We start from the raw sequence: 20,241 nt of genomic DNA, 5'->3' as shown, positions 1-20,241 counted from the left end.
AAAAATACGAAATAAGAAATATGGAGGCATTTTTACTGGAATGCTGTCAGAAGCATCGTAAACCATGTATTGCTATAGAACTGTCTTTAATTAACATCTGCTCACTGAAGGTTTGCTCTTCAACAGAGCTTTAAAAATTTTAAATATAGTTTTTACTTTTCATAAATCATCACGTGCACAGTTTTCATCACCGTAATGCACATTCTTTTTTCTTTCTTTTCTTCTCTTTTGCAGTGATAAGTTTACTAGATTTTGTCAGTGGAAAAATGTAGAGCTAAACATTCATGTAAGTAATTGCAGGGGGGTGTGTGTGCATTTTCTAAACATAGGGGCAGGGATGAGGTGGATCTGGACCACTGCCTAGTTTCTGGGGGACCTCCAAGCAATTGGTGAAATTCTTTCAGAGAACACTGGGCTTATATGTATTTTGATATGAGCAAGACAAAGGCACTTGTCTTGAGCAGGAACACATTTTTGTTTTATGTTTACAGTATGTTAATAGATAACAGCCCCGTGATGAAACACATACACCTATAGTGACTGAGTGGGGGATATAGAAAATTGAGTAGAGGAAGGCATTGCAATGTCAACTTTTTTCTCAAAAGGAAGGAAGCCTAATTTATTTCAAGAGACTTACTTTTGAGTGCCCCCATGAATAAGCAGACTATCTTTCTCCACCCAGCTTCAGGCTAGTAGCAATCTTCCCCTGTCCCCGCCCCGCCCCCCACCTCTGGGAAGCCCCGCTCCCAAATCCCAGATGGGGATGGTCAGCATTCACTCTGCTGTTTACTTAACAACACTGAGATTGGGTGTTCTTAGCAAAAGCAGCTTTTCTGTTTTTGCTTTTAGAACATTGCCTTCACAGTTTGCTTTCTAACTTTGATTGATTGAATTTATGTTCCACCTTTCGTCCCAAAAAGGCCACCTGTATTTCTTTATAGATGAGTCTGGGGGTCCTGCTGGCGCAAGGCCCAGTACAAAGGTTGGCATTCTGGGTTCTGCATGATGTGGTTTCTCCATGGTGAAGAAAGGCACTTGGCACATGCTCAGAGGCAGCCTGTTGCTTCAAGTGCGCAATGAAAGCATTCTGAGATTTTGAGACTATCCTTGACAGTTTGATTTAAGCTCTGCTTTGGACTTATTTCATAGAATCAGAATTGTAGAGTTGGAAGGGACCCTGAGGATCATCCAGTCCAACCCCCTTCAATGCAGGAATATGCAGCTATCCCACACGAGGATCAAACCTTAGTGCTATTAGCACCAACCTTTAATTAGCTGACTTTGTCTCAAGGTTTCATTTGGAGCACTTATTCTGCAGGCCCCTAGTTTAAATGAACATTCCTCAGTGGTGCCCTCACATTTGTCCTGAAACCCACAAAATCTCTTCTGCCTTCAATTCCTTACAATTTGGGCATTGTCTCCTTTCATGTGTCCCCTATTGATTCCCTGATTTCCAGAGTGCACCACTGCTTTGCAAGGAATAGGATTCCATTTCATCCTTAAATTGCACCAAATCCCTGAAAAGCAAAAGGAGGCAGCCGGTTCATTGTGACACATTAGCCTGAGTTGTTTTTGGAGGCAGGTGGGTGCTTGCAAGGAGGCATATGTGCTGGTCAGCACAAGCAAATGTTCATTTCCACCTCTTCCATCCCCAGCTGACCATGAATGACTTCAGTGTCCACCGGATCATTGGGCGAGGGGGCTTCGGAGAAGTTTATGGCTGCCGGAAAGCAGACACAGGGAAGATGTAAGTAGCTTTGTTTGTATTTGTAATGCATCCATATAAAATCCCCAAGTAACAGAACAATCAACGTGAGGGGCATTGCAGTGCTGTGTGTTTAATTGCTGTTGTTCTCCACTTTGGCTGGGAAGTGGGATGCCCTTTCCACCTGAAAAAGCCAGCAGCAAGGTGTGTCTGAGGAGTGGGGAGTGATGACCCATTGAAGCTTCATTGGCTCCCAGTGGGCTTATCACATTTTAACTGAGGTACAGTTAACATGCTTTTATCCACTGCTTTATTCATCTAAACAATTTCCTTCTAAATTGTGCCAGTGAATGCTGTTTTCACCCTTAACCCAGGGTATGGGTGCAGCATAACTATATGTGAATGTCCAGTTTTGTCTGAGCAGGTACCCCCACCCCAAACTGTCCTTGCTGCTTAGGCAGTCTGGATTTTGCTATGGGCTCTGGTCCCTTTCCAAAGGGGCTGGATCACCTCTTGCAAAATGCATTTCCGTTTTCCAGACTGTTGTTGGGCAAGAACAATGGCCTCTTGAGAAAGCATCCCTTAGGTGATGAGAATTACACCAGATTGGGGAAGGCTACTGTAAAGTGACTTATAAACCAAAACTCACAAGCAATAGAGGTGGGATAATTGAACCAGAGGAATTGTAACTCAGTGGAGCAGCATCTCTTCTTGAGGGACCAGAAAGGTGGACCTTGCCTATGGCAGCATTCCCTGAACCTCACCTGAACTCCCAGTTTACCTACTTTTCTGCCTTCAAACTACCAGTTGAAAGTGATGAAAATTGAATGCTCTGTTAAAGCCCCTTTCTCAACAAGTTACAATTTTCAGGTATGCAATGAAATGCTTGGATAAGAAGAGGATCAAGATGAAGCAAGGGGAGACTTTAGCCTTGAATGAAAGGATCATGCTGTCGCTTGTCAGTACAGGCGTAAGTATGTTCTGACTCTTTGCTCATTCTCTTAACTTTAATAATAATAATAATAATATTGGGAAATTCCACCACAGGGCAGACTGGGTGTTGCATGCTTTTAATTTTTACATTTGTATTTGTTGCTTTAACAGTGGCATTTTGGTTTTACTGTAACTCTCTAGGATCACTACCCAATGAAGTTTAGGATATAAATTCAACCAGTGGATTCCCGGAGGTATTCTGCAGCCATATAAACAAATGCTCCCTTGTGTTGTGAGTTGTCACTGCCAAAATAGGGGTCAACCGTCAGCTGAAAGATACCAGCAGGTGCTTTCCAGAGGCCCTTGAAATTGGGTTGGTGACTAAATGGATGAACAGAACAAGACATGAAAGTATGAGGAAGTCCTTGTCATATTAAGCCAAAGTCAGTCTGGCTACAATAGTCTGTTGTGTGGCCACATTTGAATCATGGTGTACAGCAGTCTTCCCCAACCTGAAGCCCCAGATACTAGTGGGCTCCAACTCTCAATGCCAGGGCTGGCCTGCCCATGCGGTGGGCCAAAGCAGCTACCTTGGGTGGCAGAACATCAGGAGTGGCACCTTCCACCGAGAGCTGTGTGAGCACTCATTTGCCCCATGAGATCTCACCAGAATTAGCCATCATTGCTTTGCAGTCACTGCCACATCACCCAGGTAAAGGAGGGATTGGCAGGGCAGCCCCTTCCCATTTTGCCTCAGGCGGTGAAACAGGATGCGCTCTCCTGCCCACTGCCCTTGACCTCTGGCTTTTGGGACTGATGGGAATTGGAGTTCAACAGCATCTGGAGGGCATGAACTGCCCTGAGACCTCCCGGTATAGGGCGGTATATAAATAATAATAATAATAATAATAATAATAATAATAATAATAATGTGCCTGATGCTCAGCTTTGGCCAGCCTGTCTCAAGCAAGGATATTATAGAGCTGGAAGAAGTACGGAAAATGGCAACCGAAATCGTTGTTGGAGCAGGAACACCTTCCTGATGCAAAAAAGCTAAAGCACTTAAGGAAAAAGGTTCCTGAGGAAGGTCATTAAGGAGGTTTGTGAAAGTAGGCATGGGGTAAAGAAAGTGGAAAGCTTTTCTCTGTCCCCCAAGAGGTCACCCAAAAAGTAGTTTGGTGGGAGATTCAGGAGGAAATGAAGAAAGGTACTCAGACAGCACCTAATAAATTTGTGGAATTGATTGTCATGAGTTGTGGTGATGGCCACCAGCGTACATCAGAGTCCTGCAGCTGGATCAGACCAAAGGCCCATCTAGGCCTATCTTCCCAGGAGTCACCCACATGCATCCAAGACATGTGCAGGCAAGACATAACTGCAACAGCATCCCCCTTATTTGTTCTCCCCAGCACTTGGGACCCAGAGACTTCCCACCTGGAACTGGAGCTTCCCACCCATACTGGAGGTAAGATGCTGCCACCAGGCAGCCTTATCCTCCTCTGTGGATTTGCCTTGCACCCCTTTCAAAACTATCTAAGTTGGTGGCTTTGGGGAAGGACTGCACATAGCTCAGTGGCAGAGGGAATCTGATTTGGATACAAATCCCAGCCCCTTGAATTTCCAGAGCTGAGGTAGTGCTGGGAATGATTCCTACCTGAAATCCTGGCCAATCATCGTTAACAGTACTGAGCTCAGTGGACCAATCATTTGACTTAGTATAAGGCAAATTCCAGCACAGCCAGCACCACACTATGTAGTAGCTTAGATGACTTTAGGCCAATCTATGAAATGCTGTCCATATGGAACCTCCCTACCCAGAGGCAGTGTGTTTCTGCACACCAGTGGCCAGGGAGTTGCTTTCTGACCTTGCTTGTGGGCTTCGTGGAGGCATCTGAAATACCTGGAGGACTATCACATGGAAGACGGAGCAGGCTTGTTTTCTGCTGCTCCAGGAGGTAGGACTTGAACCAATGGATTCAAATTAGAAGAGAGGAGATTCCGACTGAGCATTAGGAAGAACGTTCTGATGGTAAGAGCCGTTTTGACAGTGGAACCGATTCTCTTGGAAGTTGGTGGACTCTCCTTCTTTGGAGATTTTTAAACAAAGGTTGGATGCCCTCCTGTAAGATTCTTTAGCTGTGATTTCTGCATTGCATGGAGTTAGTCTCGATGACCCTTGCTGCCCCTTCCAACTTTGAAGTTTTATGACATTATGATCCGGTTGCTTTGATCCAGCAGGACTCTTCTTCAACCCCTCGGTGCTATAATAAAGGACTTTATACACTGAATGATTCTACAGCCATGATATGCAACAGCGGATAAAGATCTTTCCATTTATCTTCAGGATCCAGTTGGCTTACCAGCATTTGGAGAGGCGAATTTCTTGTTTTACATCAGCTCCGTCCTTTCCTGTGGTTGTGACCCAGTGTTTCTCCTGTCACATAACAAAGCTAAAAAGATACCCATGTCAAGTACACACACAGCACACAACTTCAAATTCTCCTTTCTGGGCTGATTAGGAAACACACATCAAAGTGGCAGCATCTTCAGAGAAAAATAACCTTGTTACATCAAGCCAAAAGTAGCTCTGATTGCCATAGTTACTGGGGATGCTGGCAGAGAAGTTGATTATTATTTTTTGTTCTCAGTGACTGTTCCAAATGAATTCACGATTTCCTGATCTATAAAAATGAGTCTGCTGGAAAATGAAACTAGGATAGTGAATACTGATGGTGTTTCCTGCTTGGCCGGGGGGTTGGACTCAATGGCCCTTGTGGTCTCTTCCAACTCTATGATTCTATGATTCTATAAATAAGAATGTAAGAAGAGCCCTGTAGTTGGATCAGGCCAAAGGGGGCCCATCTAGTCAAGCATCCTGTTGTTGTTTTTTAAGTCAATCCTTGAAAAGTCAACTTTTCAATGCATACAGGAATGGATTTCCTGTTGGTGGAGGGCAGTATTGTCTTAATTCCGCAAACATTTATGCAAGACTTAATGATCAGAATTATGTGCTGTTCTAGGAGGCGGGTTTGCCATTTTTAAAGCCAGTGCTGCAGGTGGGGAGGGGGGAGCTGGAATTTGCCTGCATTTGCTTGGTATGGTCATGATTTTCAAATACGATTGGGCAACTAGGCCTGGCCCGGTCATGAAATCCATCAAGGGGCACAATTTATCGATAACCCATTTTGAATGGAGTCCCTTGGGCACAAAACTCAACCTTGCTGCCTCTTGGGGTTGGCGGTGTTAGCATTTTTAGCTGCCTGGGGAGTGTAAGCACACTTCCTAGAAAAGCTCTATTGTTGGTGTTTTGCACTATTTGTCCTGCTTTTTCAGCAAGAAACCTTCCAGCCACCCACCCAAAATTATTCTTTGTGCTTCAATTTTATTTATTTATTTTGCAAATCTTTAACATCTCTTATTAAAAGCAGTACCACTTTGCATTACCTCCCTTGGCCTTCCACAATGTCAGGAAATGGAGCATAGTATGCTAAAACCGTTAATGGAGAACCCTGCACTTTGCGAGCATGGCTCAAATGTCTGTTTCAATTGTAATGGGCTAAGATTTCCATAAAAGGGACGCGGGTGGCGCTGCTGGGTAAAAGCCTCAGTGCCTAGGACTTGCCGATCGAAAGGTTGGCGGTTCAAATCCCCGCGGCGGGGTGCGCTCCCGTTCCTCGGTCCCAGCGCCTGCCAACCTAGCAGTTCAAAAGCACCCCCGGGTGCAAGTAGATAGATAGGGGCCGCTTACTGGCGGGAAGGTAAACGGCGTTTCCGTGTGCTGCGCTGGCTCGCCAGATGCAGCTTGTCATGCTGGCCACGTGACCCGGAAGTGTCTCCGGACAGCACTGACCCCCGGCCTCTTAAGTGAGATGGGCGCACAACCCTAGAGTCTGACACAACTGGTTAGACCATGGTGCTGATAACGCCAAGGTTGCAGGTTCGATCCCTGTATGGACCAGCTGCATATTCCTGCATTGCAGGGGGTTGGACTAGATGATCCTCAGGGTCCCTTCCAACTCTACAGTTCTATGATTCTATGATTCTTTATTAGGCATAGCAAACCACACATTATCAAACAAACACCGTATACAAATTGTGCAAAATACGAGATCCCGCATCCTGTTCTTGCAGAGGCCAGCCAGATACTTCTTCTGGGAAGCCTGCAAGTGGGACACAACTGCAGCAGCAGCAGCAGCCTCCCCACTGGTGGTTCTTTGCAACTGGTATACAGAGAGAGGCATGCTGGCTCTGACAGTGGATGAAGAATGACATCATGTGGGGGTTGAATATGGCAAAGCAAATAGCATCCCAAGGGAAGGAGTGGACCTTACTGGGATCCCCAGGGCCTGGTTTCCTCCAGATGGCCTAAGGACTGAAATGGCCCGACTGTCCTTTGAGCTTTTGCAGGCAAAAAAGAAAAGGAAAAAAGAGCACTTCATCCAGAGGTGTGTGCGCCCTGCAGCAAGGCTCTAAGTGTCCATGTGGTGAGAGTCCATCATTTGCTTTGTCACCCTCCTTAAGAACTATGAGGGCAGCTTCCTGGTGGCAAGAGGCATCCTTTGACCATTTTATGTGAGAGCACACTCTTGTATGGTTGCAAAGCTGCTTTGCCACTGCTTGATAGAATGTACCGTATTTTTGCTCCATAAGACGCACCTAGTTTTTAGAGGAGGAAAACAATAAAAAAACTATTCTGAACAAAACAGTGGATGTATGATTTTTGTGGTTCATGCTGTGGCCACAGACATGTGATATGACGGTGAGTTTGGGGTAGCCCAATGCAAAAATCCATGGGGATCCGTGCTTTGTAACCACGTTTTTGCGCCATTGCAGCCCCACGAAACAGTGAGTGCGTGGTTTTTTTGGTACAGCTGTAGCCATGGACATGTGATGTGATCTGATGGTGAATTTGGGCTGACCCAATGTAAAAATTCTGAGGATCCATGCGGATCCGTGCTTTGTAACCACATTTTTGCACCATTGCAGCTCCAGGAAACAGTGGATGCATGATTTTGGGGTGACCCAATGTAAAAATCTTGTGGATCCATGGGCTTTTACCTCCACTAGCGTCCGTTATCTCTCTCCCGATCCTACCGATCAGTTGCTTCCTTTCCCTCTTGTTTGCCTTAGTGTCTTTTTCTTAGCTGGAGCAGTTTTTTGCTCCTCCTTTTCTTCTAATTTCTCTCCTCATTTATTTAGTCTTCCTGTCTCCTCTCCTTGCAAGTTTGCTGTCTTTACCTCCCCCCTCCCAGGCAGCCTCCTGTCTTGCTAGCGTCCCTTATCTTGCTTCCGATCGCTTGCAATCAGCGGCTTTGTTTCAACACCCACTTCCCTCTTTCAAAAAAAAAAAAAAAAAAAGCATGATCTGCTTTTTGCCCCTGGGCAATTCGGCTCCAGGGACCACGCATCCGCTCCATAAGACGCACAGACATTTCCCCTTACTTTTTAGGAAGAAAAAGGTGCGTCTTATGGAGCGAAAAATACGGTATGTAATGATTTTGTATGTATGTGTTCATTATGTATGTATGTATGTATGTATGTATGTATGTATGTATGTATTGCATTTCTATCCCACCTTTTCCTCCAAGGAGCTTCAAGCTGGTATACATGGTTCCCCCCCACTCCTTTCATCCCAAGCACCCTGTAAGGTAGATAGCCAGCCGTGTTGGTCTCACATAGTCGAAATAAATCAAAAAAATTTCCAGTAGCACTTTAGAGACCAACTAAGTTTGTTCTTGGTATAAGCTTTCGTGTGCATGCACACTTCTTCAGATACACTGAAACAGAAGTCACTAGACCCTTATATATAGTGAGAGGGTGGGGTGGGAGTTTTCTCAGAAGGGTCGTAGGAGATGGGTGATTGACTCAATGGGTATGATAAACCTGTTGACGACTGTTAATGACTGCATTTAGTGCTACAGGAAAAAGCAAGGGATAGTATGCAGATGAAACAAAAAATAGCTTTAGCATATGTCATGAGACAAGAATCCAATATCTCTATTCAGACCAGGTCTCCCCATAGTTTTCAGTTAATTAATAAGTTGTAATTCAGCAACTTCTCTTTCAAGTCTATTTCTGAAATTCACTTTTTGTGTGTTGTACAAAATGTTCATGTTTTATTTGATTCCCCTCACCCCACCTTACTATGGTGTAACATGTTTATGTCTGTGTTTTTAAGTGCAAGTTGTTGGGAAACTAATAAATTGAAGAAACAATAATGATATTGACCTTGGCTGGGGTGTCTTCCTTTGCAATGCTTTGCAAATGGGGTGTGCCCTCCAGATGCTCTGACTGGCTCCTGGGGTCATGCCATGTATTGTTTAGCGGCTCAGCTCCTTTGCCAGGCCTGCCAGCCTTTGTTCAGCTCCTCTCTCCTGACTTTCATTCCCCTGTCCATGCAGTGGGGCTTATCTGAGCAAGCCAAGAAATAAGTCCAGGACCCACCAGGTGCCTTGTCACAGGCTCCTCTGTGCCTCACGATGCTGGTGAAGGGGTGGGGGGAGCCCAACATCTGGGCCTCAGTTGCCAAATATATCACTCCTTGGAAAGGAAACTACTTTGTCAGCTGCAGCAAATCAGAGAAGGAGAGGTTTGCAATGGGGTGATTTGACCAAGGGAGGAAAGAAAGAGAAAAAATATTGAATGGTGGAGAGAAGTCTTTGTGTGCACAGATGAAGCACTACCCACCCCCCAGCCCAGCAAAGAGGTCCCAGAGAAGGCCTGCTGAGCGAAACAAATGAGGTTCGTGGGCAGATGGGCCTACTGTCACTTTGGTACCCTAATTCATAGCACGTTATTTATCTGGGCCGGAAACTTAGGAAGCTGCCTGATACTGTCAGGCCATTGACCCATTCAACTCAGTGTTTGCCACTCTGGCATCAGCGTTCCAGGTCTCTCTCAGCCCTATCTGGAGATTCCAGGGAAAGGTTCAGAAAGGGGCAACAGGAATCATCAAGGGGATGGAGCATCTCCACTGTGTGCAAAAGTTGCAGCATTTGGGACTTTTTGGTTTAGAGAAGAGCTGAGTAAGAAGAGACAGTGGATACAGAAAAGTTTTTCTCCTTCTCTTATAACACTAGAACTCAAGGACATCCAATGAAGCAGATTATTGGAAGATTCAGGGCAGCTCTGAAAAAGTACTCACTCCCACAGGAGGCAGAGGTGGCCACCAACTTGGATGGCTTTGAAATAACATTAGATACATTCATGGAGGAGGAGGAGGCTATCAGTGGCTAGTAGCCCTGGTGGCCATGCTGGGCCTCCACTGGCTGAAGCAGTAATGCTTCTGATATCAAATGATGGGAACCACAGGAGGGGAGGGTGCCCTTGTGTTTGGGTCCTGCTTGTGGGCTTCCTATTAGGGCATCTGATCGGCCACTATGAGATCAAGATGCTGGCCTACATGGGCCATTGAACCGATCCAACAGCCAGGCTCTTCTGATGTTCTCTATCACTGAGTCCTTCCTGTAAGGGATCCATTGAGTTTCAGGAGAGTTATGATCTTATATAGGAGTACACAAGCCCGTTCAGAGAAACTTCAGACCTGCTACCTACATTTGTATTGGGAAGCTGAGGGAACGTGTGGAGACTTTTACTTTATGCTTCATTTATATTTCTGTCCCCTTTTATCCCTAGGCACCAGGGTGGGCATCTCTATTTCGCGTCACATAATTTTATCCTCACAATGATCCTGTGAAGGAGGCTGAATGTATAATTGATTGATGAGACTCACTGCCAAAAGATGTCATGATGGCTGCCAGCTTAGAGGAATTTTAAAATGGGGAGGGGATTGTTAGACCAATTCATGGTGGAAAAGTCTAATAACAGTGATGACTAAGTGGAACCTCCAGCTATCTCTGAACACCAGTTGCTGGTTAGTTACTGTGTGAAACAGTGGACTAAGGTGTATGTTATGATGCAAACCTGCAGTTGAGATTCCTGCGTTGCAGGGGGTTGGTCTAGATGACCGTCAGGTCCCTTCCAACTCTACAATTCTGTGATTCTACAAATCCATAAGCCAGGCTTTCTGAGGTGGACTGTACATCTGAAAACTAAATGGACAGTGGGTCATGGGTCTGAGCCAAGCTTCTCATATTCCACTGCTGGTCTTGTCGTTCCATGGGGAAAAACAAAGACTGAGAGTTTGTTGAGAGCCAGCTAATAATTCTAAAAATCTTGTGAACTTGGATTTCCTTGCTGGGACATAGTTGTCCAGAAGCTGCCCAGGAGCCTTGCAAGAGCCACCAAGCCCCGCTACCTGCTCCCTCTCAAATGCTTTTGCCTGGTTGTCCTCCCTCAGTGCAGGCATCTGTGTCTCCTATGGCATCTTTTACCAGCCTGGTACCCACCAGTTGATTTTGGATTCCAGTTCCCAGCAAGCATCCCCAGCAGCCAGCATGGCCAACGACCAGGGATTATGGAAGCTGGAGGGCACCAGGTTGGAGAAGACTGACCTGTCACCAGGCCAGATCGATGTGCACCCTTGACCAGGGTGTCTTGGGCGTCTCCCAGGTGTGTCCCTTAGCTGCCGGTGGCGCAGGCCTCGATTCTTGACATGCTTGACAGGCGGAAACCCAGGCAGTAATGGCATCGTCCATGTTAGGGCGCCAGACGTAACACCGAGCCAACGCCTTCATTTTGACGATTCCCAGGTGGCCAGCGTGCAGAGCCTCCAGGACGCGTTGGCGGAGTCTTTGGGGAATCACGACGCGGTCTCCCCACAGCAGATAGCCACGATGAGCAGGCATCTACTGGGAGTCAGCAGCTGGTTCCCATGAGGCTGCAACCTGGCCTGCCTAGAGGTGATGGTCAAAGTATGGCTTGCCTGTAAAGGGTGGGGTCTCAGCCCTTTGGCCTCCACCTCCTTTTCAAAGCAGTTATGTGGCAAACTTGGGGGCACATGTAGGATGATCAGGGGGCTGGGACTAGGACTGGAGGATGTCAGTTGGTGGCAGGTCCCAGGTCTGGCCAGCTCTTCTTCCCCCTTGAACTTAGGGGGAAGTTGGCCTGGAGAGGAGAAGACTGGGAGGTCTTGATCTTCAAATATCTAAAGGGTTGTCATATGGAAGATGGAGCAAGCTTGTTTTCTGCTGCTCCAGAGGGCAGGAAGCAAACCAAGGGATTCAAATGACAAGAAAGAAGATTCCAACTGAACTTCAGGAATAACTTACTGTGGGTAAGAGCCATTTGACAGTGGAACAGACTGAGAAGGTGGTGGACTCCCTTTCCTTAGAGGTTTTTAAACAGGTTCGATGGCCACCTGTCCTAGATGCTTTAGCTGTGGTTCCTGTAATGCAGGAGTTTGGACTAGATGACCCTCAGGGTCTCTCCCAACTCTACAGTTCTATGGTTCTGTGAACTAAGGATGCTTCTAGGCAAGAATCAGGACAAGGCAGCACAGCATCCAACTCTTTCAGAGGCTGTTTGGTCTTGCAAAGGTTTGGTGCTTCTTAGTACCAAAAGCAAACCATAAACTTGTACCTTGTGCCTACCTGCTGGATCCAGGAGGGGCCAGGAAGGCAGTATCTTGCTTGACAGAAACCCTTTGCTTTCTCTCCCGCCCCAGGACTGCCCTTTCATTGTGTGCATGACTTACGCCTTCCACACCCCTGACAAGCTGTGCTTCATTCTGGACCTGATGAACGGTAAGGAAGATCAAGTGGGAGATCTTGGGGTGGGAATATGCACAGATTGCTATGCCAAGTTCTGAGCTTTGCAAATGGAGGCCAGTCATGGGCTTTCACCTCCCTGCTCTGCTTGCCAATGTTGGAAACAGGGTCAGATCCAGCAAGGCCATTGCAGTGTTCTTCTTAAAAACAAAATTATTAACAAATTCAACATAACAAATCAACAATACAAATAATCTTCATTGTTTTTTCCCCTCCCATTTTTCTCCCTCCCACCTCCCCAACAAACCCCCCTCCCTCCCCCCCAGGACTTCCCTCAGCTCCTCTCTCTGATTTCTCATCTCATATTGTTCTCTGCATATTATAAAATTCTATACATCCTTATATTATCTACCCTGCATATTAACCCAATAAATTTGTGTATGTTTATTCAAAACCTGCCAAGGAGTCCAGTTCATTTTGTTGTCTTTTTAAATAGACTGTAAAAGGTTCCCATTCTTCTTTAAAGTCACAGTTGTCTTTATCTCGCAATTTACATGTCAGTTTCGCCAGTTCTGCATAGTTCATTAATTTCTCTTGCCACTGTTCTTTTGTTGGGGTTTACTCATTCGTCCATCCTTGTGCTCTCAAGACTCTTGCCGCCGTCATTGCATACATAAAAAAAATCTTTATTTTTCTTGGCAGGTCTTGTCTAACAATCCCTAACAAAAATGCTTCTGGTTTTTTTACAAATGTCATTTTAAACATTTTCTTCAACTCGTTGTATATCATTTCCCCCCCAAAATTAATTTCTCTGCATTCCCACCACATATGGTAAAAGGTACCTTCCTTTCCTTTAAATTTCCAACATATATTTGACCCAGTTTTATACATTTTTGCTATCTGTACTGGTGTGATACATCATGTACATCATTTTCATATAATTTTCTTTCAAAAGAGAACAGTCTGTAAATTTTAAATCTGTTTTCCACAATTTTTCCCAGTCTTCAAATTGTATATTATGCCCTATATCTTGTGCCCATCTTCATCTTTTGTTTCCCATTCTAGCAGAATACTATATGCATCCTTCAGCAACTTCATTTTCCCTTCTATGACTTCCTTTTGAAATCTAGAAGTAGTATAACTAAATCCTTTCTTGTTATCTTCTTTATACACCTTATGTAATTGCCTACAGTGTAGCCAACTCTGAAAATGATCTTTTATTTCCTCATACTCTTTTAGTTTCCATTTTCCTTCTTGTTATTTCAGTGAATCACTATATGTAAGCCACTTCCCTTTCTTTCCAAGTGGTTTGAGCAGCAAAGCTTCAATTGGTGAGAGCCACCAAGGTGTCTTTTGTTCTATTAAATCTTTATATCTCTTCCACACCCTCATTAATTATTTCCTAATTATATGATTATAGAATCCTTTATGTACTTTTCCTTTCCCATACCATAAGTATGCATGCCATCCAAAGCTGTTATCGTGACCTTCTAAGTCCAGTGCTTCTTCCTTTTCCAGTTTTATCCAGTCCCTAATCCATACCAAAACTGCCTCTTTCTTTTATATCTGTAAGTATCTTATGATTTATCCTTGGCCTTTTGCCCCCCCCCCCAATAAACTTGGAAATTTCCTTCTGTCATCTTTTGAGGCAGTCATCTTTCACCATTACTGAGACTGTCTGGAAAAGAAAGAGCATTTTTGGCAAAACATTCATTTTTACCGCTGCAATTTTTCCTAGTAGGGAAAGGTTCATTCTACTCCTTACTTCTTTTTATCTTAAGCCACACTTTTTCATAGTTGTCTTTATAGATATTTATATTTTTTTATGTTAACCATATCCCTAGATATGGACTTCTATCTCAATACTTTGCTCCAGCTCTTCTTCTTTCAAATTCTTAACTTATAACTTAGTTTTATTTCTATTTAATTTAAATCCTTCCACTTCCCCAAATTTATGAATCTTTTCTATAACTCTGAGTAGAGAGTTTTTTGGATCTTCCACTGTAATCACTAAATCATCAGCATATGTTTTTAATTTAAACTCACTTTTCCCTGTTTTTATCCCAGTGATCTTCTTATTTTCCAGGACCAGAATGAACAAAAGCGGTGATAGTGGACAACCTTGTCTAGTTCCTTTTTGTATCTTACAGTCTTCTGTTATCACCCGATTTACAATTAATTTGGCTTTTTGTTCTGAATATATTGCTTGCATTCCTTTAAAAAATTTGGATCCACAATTAATTTCTTCAAGTAATTTTATCATAAAATTCCAAGATACGTTGTCAAAAGCTTTTTCAGCATCCATAAACATCACTGCTGCTTTCTTTTCATTTTTAACCTCTAGGTATTCAAGTACATTCAGAATATTTCTTATATTCTCGTTCATTTCTCTACCTGGAAGGAATCCTGCCTGATCTTGATGTATATCAAGTGGGTCTTCAGCACAGTTTGGGGATGGTCCTTCAGAGCATCCCAAGGATGGGCAGGTTGCTACCTTTGGGTTCTCCACCAACACTGAATCATTGCTTGAAATTTTTAGATTTCTCTCCTCAATCATGCATTCTCTTAAGTGGCTTTTGCTAGGATGAAGTTCTCTTTCTTGGGAGGCTGGTGTGGTCCCTTCCCTCTGTTTTGTTCCATTTTTAAATTGTTTTGTGAACCACTTTGATGACCTTTGGAATGCCAAGAGGAATATACCATATTTTTGGCTCCATAAAACACATTTTTTTCTTCCTAAAAAATAAGGGGAAATGTCTGTGCATCTTATGGAGCAAATTTGTGGTCCCTGGAGCTGAATTGCCCAGGGGCAAAAAGCAGATCATGCTCCCTTTTTTTGAAAGAGGGAAGTGGGTGTTGAAACAAAGCCACTGATAGCAAGCGATCGATCGGAAGTGAGATAAGGGACGCTAGCAAGAAAGAAAGCTGCCTGGGAGAGGGGAGGTAAAGACAGCAAACTTGCAAGGAGAGGAGACAGGAAGACTAAATAAATGAGGAGAGAATTTAGAAGAAAAGGAGGAGCAAAAAAACTGCTCCACCCTAAAAGACACTAAGGCAAACAAGAGGGATCGGGAGAGAGATAAGGGACGCTAGTGGAGGCTGCCTGGGAGGGGGGATGTAAAGTCCATGGATCCTCAGGATTTTTACATTGGGTCACCCCAAATTCACCATCAGATCACATCGCATGTCCATGGCTACAGCCTGCACCAAAAAAATCATGCATTCACTGTTTCCTGGGGCTACAATGGTGCAAAAATGTGGTTACAAACAACAGCAATGGGATTAATTCACAGTCTGTGGGCAGGTAGGGTCTTAGCCTGCGTGCCAGGTGGAGCTGGTAGACAGCCGCCCTGGACACGGAATTAACCTGCGCCTCCATGGACAGCTGTGAGTCCAAAATGACTCCCAGGCTGCAAACCTGGTCCTTCAGCAGCACAGTTACCCCATTCAGGACCAGGGAATCCCCCCCACCCGCCTGCCCCCGTCCCCCCAAAATAGTACTTCTGTCTTGGCAGGATTCAATCTGTAAGCCGCCATCCATCCTCCAACCGCCTCCAGGCACTCACACAGGACCTTCACCGCTTTCACTGGTTCTGATTTGAAAGAGAGGTAGAGCTGGGTGTCATCTGCATACTGACGAACACCCAGCCCAAACCCCCTGATGATCTCTCCCTGCGGCTTCATATAGATTTTAAAAAGCATGGGGGAGAGGGCGGAACCCTGAGGCACCCCACAAGTGAGAGCCCAGGGGTCTGAACACTCATCCCCCAACACCACTTTCTGGACATGGCCCAGGAGAAAGCGGAACCACCGTATAACAGTGCCCACAGCTCCCAGCCCCTCTAGACGGTCCAGAAGAATGTTATGGTCGATGGTGTCAAAGGCCGCTGAGAGATCCAGCAAAACTAGGAAACAGCTCTCACCTTTGTCCCTATCCTAGATCATTAACCAGCACAACCAAGGCAGTTTCAGTCCCATGGTGAGGCCTGAATCCCGATTGGAAAGAGATCCAAATGGTCCGCATCCTCCAGGCGTGCTTGGAGTTGTTCAGCAACCATCCGCTCAATCACCTTGCCCAAGAATGGTAGATTTGAGACTGGGCGATAGTTGGCCATATTGGCTGGGTCTAAAGAGGTTTTTAAAGAAGCGGTTTAATGACCACCTCTTTCAGCGGGTCTGGGAAGGCTCCCTCACAGAGGGAAGCATTCACCACCCCGCAGAGCCCATCACCCAGCCCTTCCCAGCTCACTTTTATCAGCCAAGATGGGCAAGGATCAAGGAGACAGGTAGTCAGTTTCACTTGTCCAAGCAGCCTGTCCACATCCTTGGAGGTAACAGATTGGAATTGATCCCATGTAACAAGACTACACAGGACTCTAGCACTCCCCTGCCCTGGCCCTGCTCCCACGGTGGAGTCTACCTCCTTCTGAATCTGAGTGACTTTATCTGCAAAAAAACTTTGCAAAAGCATTGCAGGAGATCTTGGGGTCCGTACCAGGCCCCGGTGATGCAGGTGGTTCAGATAGATTGCAAAGCACCTGAAAGAGTCTCCTGCTGCTGTTTTCTGCAGATGCAATAGAGGCGGTGAAGAAGGCCCTCTTCGCTGTCTCCATTGACACTTGGTAGGCTGGACGTTGAGCTCTAGCCCTTGTCCGGCCTGATTCAGAATGAGTTTTCCGCCACCAGCGCTCTAGCAGTCTCAACGATTGTTTCATCGCCCTCAGCTCCAGGGAAAACCACGGGGCTGTCTGGGCTCCATGCTTCAGAGCCAGACAGTCAATAGCCCTGGTTAACTCTGCATTCCAGCGGGCCACCAGGGAATCAGCTGAAAGGCCATCATCTTGGAATAAAACATCTCCTATCACTCTCTGGAAGCCAATTGGATCCATTAAGTGACAGGGGCGGACCATCCGAATCGGTCCCACCTCCCTGCAGAGGGGAAGGGTTGCAGAGAAGTCCAGTTGCACCAGGAAATGATCTGACCATGGCACTTCTTTTGTTTCGCTTTTAGTTAGTGTCAGATCACCAACATCCGCAGAGGTAACCACCAGGTCTAAGGCATGTCTGTGGCTATCAGTTGGGCCAAACTTATTCAGGGACAGCCCCATGGAGGCCATGCGTTCCACAAAATCCTGAGCGGCCCCTTGTAAGGTTGTGTCAGCGTGGATGTTAAAATCCTCCAGGACAACCAAACTAGGTGTCTCCAGGAACATATCTGCCACGACCTGAAGCAGCTCAGGCAGGGAATCCTTGGTGCAGCGGGGAGGTCGGTACACCAAAAGGAATCCTCTACTGCCCCTATTGCCCAACTTCCAGAGCATGCACTCAGAAAACTGGGTCTTCCCAATAGGATGCCTGGTGCAGACTAATGACTTCCTAAAAATCACTGCAACCCCCCCTCCCCGCCCACATGACCTGGGTTGCTGTGCATAAGAGAAACCTGGTGGACAAGCAGCAGCAAGGACAGGCCTATCTGTTTCATCCAACCAGGTCTCTGTCACACATGCCAAGACAAATCCTCCACCCAAAGCCTGCACCCAAAAAATCATGCACCCACTGTTGTGTGGGGCCGCAATGGCACAAAAATGTGGTTACAAAGCACAGATCCACATGGATTCTCAGGATTTTTGCCAAACTCACCGTCAAATCACATGTCTGTGGCCACAGCATAAACCACAAAAATCATACATCCACTGTTTCGTTCAGAATAGTTTTTTGTTTGTTTGTTTTTCTCCTCTAAAAACTAGGTGCGTCTTATGTCAGGTACGTCTTATGGTGCGACAAATATGGTATATTGCAAAGCTGTATTGACCAGAGAGTGTTCTCAGGCCTGAGCTTGCATAGTCCTGGTCACTGTTCCATTCCCACCACCCCTGCAGAAGAGGGCCTCTGGAACTTCTGGGGAGCCATCCAGAGGTTGCTGTGTTGCTTCAGGACTGGCAAGGCCCTAGCAGAGCTAGTTTAGCTGCTCCTTTCCTCCCGGTCCCAGATCCAGGGCATGTGAGGAGTCCTTCTTCTTCCTCATCAGTAGGATTTGGTCCCCCTCAGAAGTAGGGGGCCTCATGCTGTCACACAGGCAGGCGTCCTCCTGTGCTGCTGGGGATTTTCTGACGCAAGAGGGTCAGGCCATTGGCCTGACCGGCATGCATTGATTCTCCCTAAACCTGTCATTTCCTATAATGGCGTTTCTTCCTGGGTGGTGGCCTCCGGAGAAATGCTGATGTCTGTTGACTTCCCCCTTAAGTGCTTGAGCTAGAAATAGGGTGGTCTTCTTATTTGTCCAACACTGGGCTTGTACTGCCAGATCTGGATGTGGATTGGAAAAGGGGGGCAATAGCCAGGAAAGGTTAGCAAATCTGGTTGCTCCTGAAATCTCTTCCTTCTTCTTCTTTGCCTCCTCTTCATCCTCTTGCTGTTAATGGATTTCCCTATATTCACACCCTGTTCCCTCCCCCGTAGTTTGATATTCAACAGGGTAACAATCTACAGTGGTACCTTGGTTTACGAACTTAATCCGTTCCGGAAGTTCGTTCTTAAACCAAAGCATTCTTAAACCAAGGTGTGCTTTCCCATAGCAGTGGGGAAATTTACAAATGGAACACACTCAATAGGAAACGGAACATGTTCTGCTTCCAAGGCAAAGTTCACAAACTGAAAACCTACTTCCGGGTTTGCAGCGTTCTTAATCCAAGTTGTTCACAAACTAAGCTGGTCCTTAAACCAAGGTACCACTGTAGTTAAGCAACTCTTCTTAAGACGTAGACATCAAAAATAAAAAACATCACAGTTAAATTATGGATAAAAATAAGATAATTGCACTCTTAGAAGTAGCTTCAATGTCATTTAAAGAACCAGCTAAGCAGGTGGGTCTTAAGTACCGACCTGAACACCATCTTCCCACTTAAGAGTCCTGGCATTTGCTCTCCTGGCCCAGGGGAGACTGCCTAGCTCAATGCAGGCTCTCCAGGCTCATTGGCAAAGGCCTGTCCTGACGCTGCTCCCCTTCTTGTAACTGGAGGTGCTGGAAATTGAGCCTGGCTTGTTCTTCCTGTGAAACTGACCTCTGGGCCCTTTCTCTCCTCCTCTTCACCTCTAGGTGGAGATCTTCACTACCACCTCTCACAGCATGGAGTGTTTTCAGAGAAGGAGATGCGCTTTTACGCCACTGAGATCATCCTTGGGCTTGAGCACATGCACAATCGCTTTGTGGTCTATAGAGACTTGAAGGTAACTTTTACCTAGGAGATGAAAATGCCACCATGGTGCCACACAGATTTGAGGGATGAGTGCCAAAGGAGTGCCAGAGATGGATATGGGGAACTGCAGGCTGGTTTTGGAAGGAGTGAGGGATGTTCATTACAGGTGCTTGCTGTAACTGGCCTGAGAGGCAAAGGCAGAATGGGGCAGAGGGAAAGTGGCTGAAAAACCTATAGCCCTGTTCAGGCATCAGGGCAACCCAAAGTCCAACATGACAGGTGGGTGGATCTCACCACCCACCCCGCTTTGTGAGTTGCAGGACGACTATGAAGAGTAAAATTCAGGACACATAATAGGAAGTCCTCCTTTACACAGCACATAGTTAAACTATGGGACTTGTTCCCCCAGCAAAGCAGTGATGACCACCAACTTGGATGGCTTTAAAATCACATTGGACAAATTCATGGAGGAGAGAAGGCCATCAATGCTCTGCCTCTAAAGTCGGAGGCAGTGATGCTCCTGAATAGCAGTAGCGAGAAAATCACCTTGATTTCCAGGATCTGCCTCTGCTTCTGATTCTCGCCCCCAGCTCACAGACTGGTGGAGGAACCATTTCATCACCGTGCCACCCCCTCCACCCTCTTTGGATTTCTAGATTGCCCTGATTCTTGAGTAAAGCTTTCCACTTTCTGTGGTTTAGCTTAAGATGGGCCAAAAAATTGCATGCTTCCAGGGGTTCAAATGCTGTCTGTGCCCGTGCTTAGCATAGCTTGTGAGCATTTTGACCTTTCCCCTCTGCCC

The 20,241-nt window shown here is 45.8% G+C and overlaps 1 protein-coding gene across 6 annotated transcripts in view; it reads left to right on the top strand.

Moving 5' to 3' along the window:
- The window catches only part of GRK3 (G protein-coupled receptor kinase 3), a 115,380-nt gene that overhangs the window by 70,553 nt on the left and 24,586 nt on the right, over nt 1-20,241 (top strand). For all 6 annotated transcript variants that reach the window (XM_083407290.1, XM_083407289.1, XM_083407288.1 and 3 more), the window contains 5 exons: nt 235-286; nt 1,656-1,747; nt 2,576-2,675; nt 12,204-12,282; nt 19,340-19,470. In XM_083407290.1, coding sequence (XP_083263416.1) covers nt 235-286; nt 1,656-1,747; nt 2,576-2,675; nt 12,204-12,282; nt 19,340-19,470 — 454 coding nt within the window. The remainder of the gene's footprint in view (nt 1-234; nt 287-1,655; nt 1,748-2,575; nt 2,676-12,203; nt 12,283-19,339; nt 19,471-20,241) is intronic.

The sequence above is a fragment of the Podarcis tiliguerta genome, assembly GCF_965153285.1.
Source record: "Podarcis tiliguerta genome assembly, chromosome: 13".
Taxonomy (NCBI): Eukaryota; Metazoa; Chordata; class Lepidosauria; order Squamata; family Lacertidae; genus Podarcis; species Podarcis tiliguerta.
This window is presented reverse-complemented; position numbering and strand designations above follow the sequence as displayed.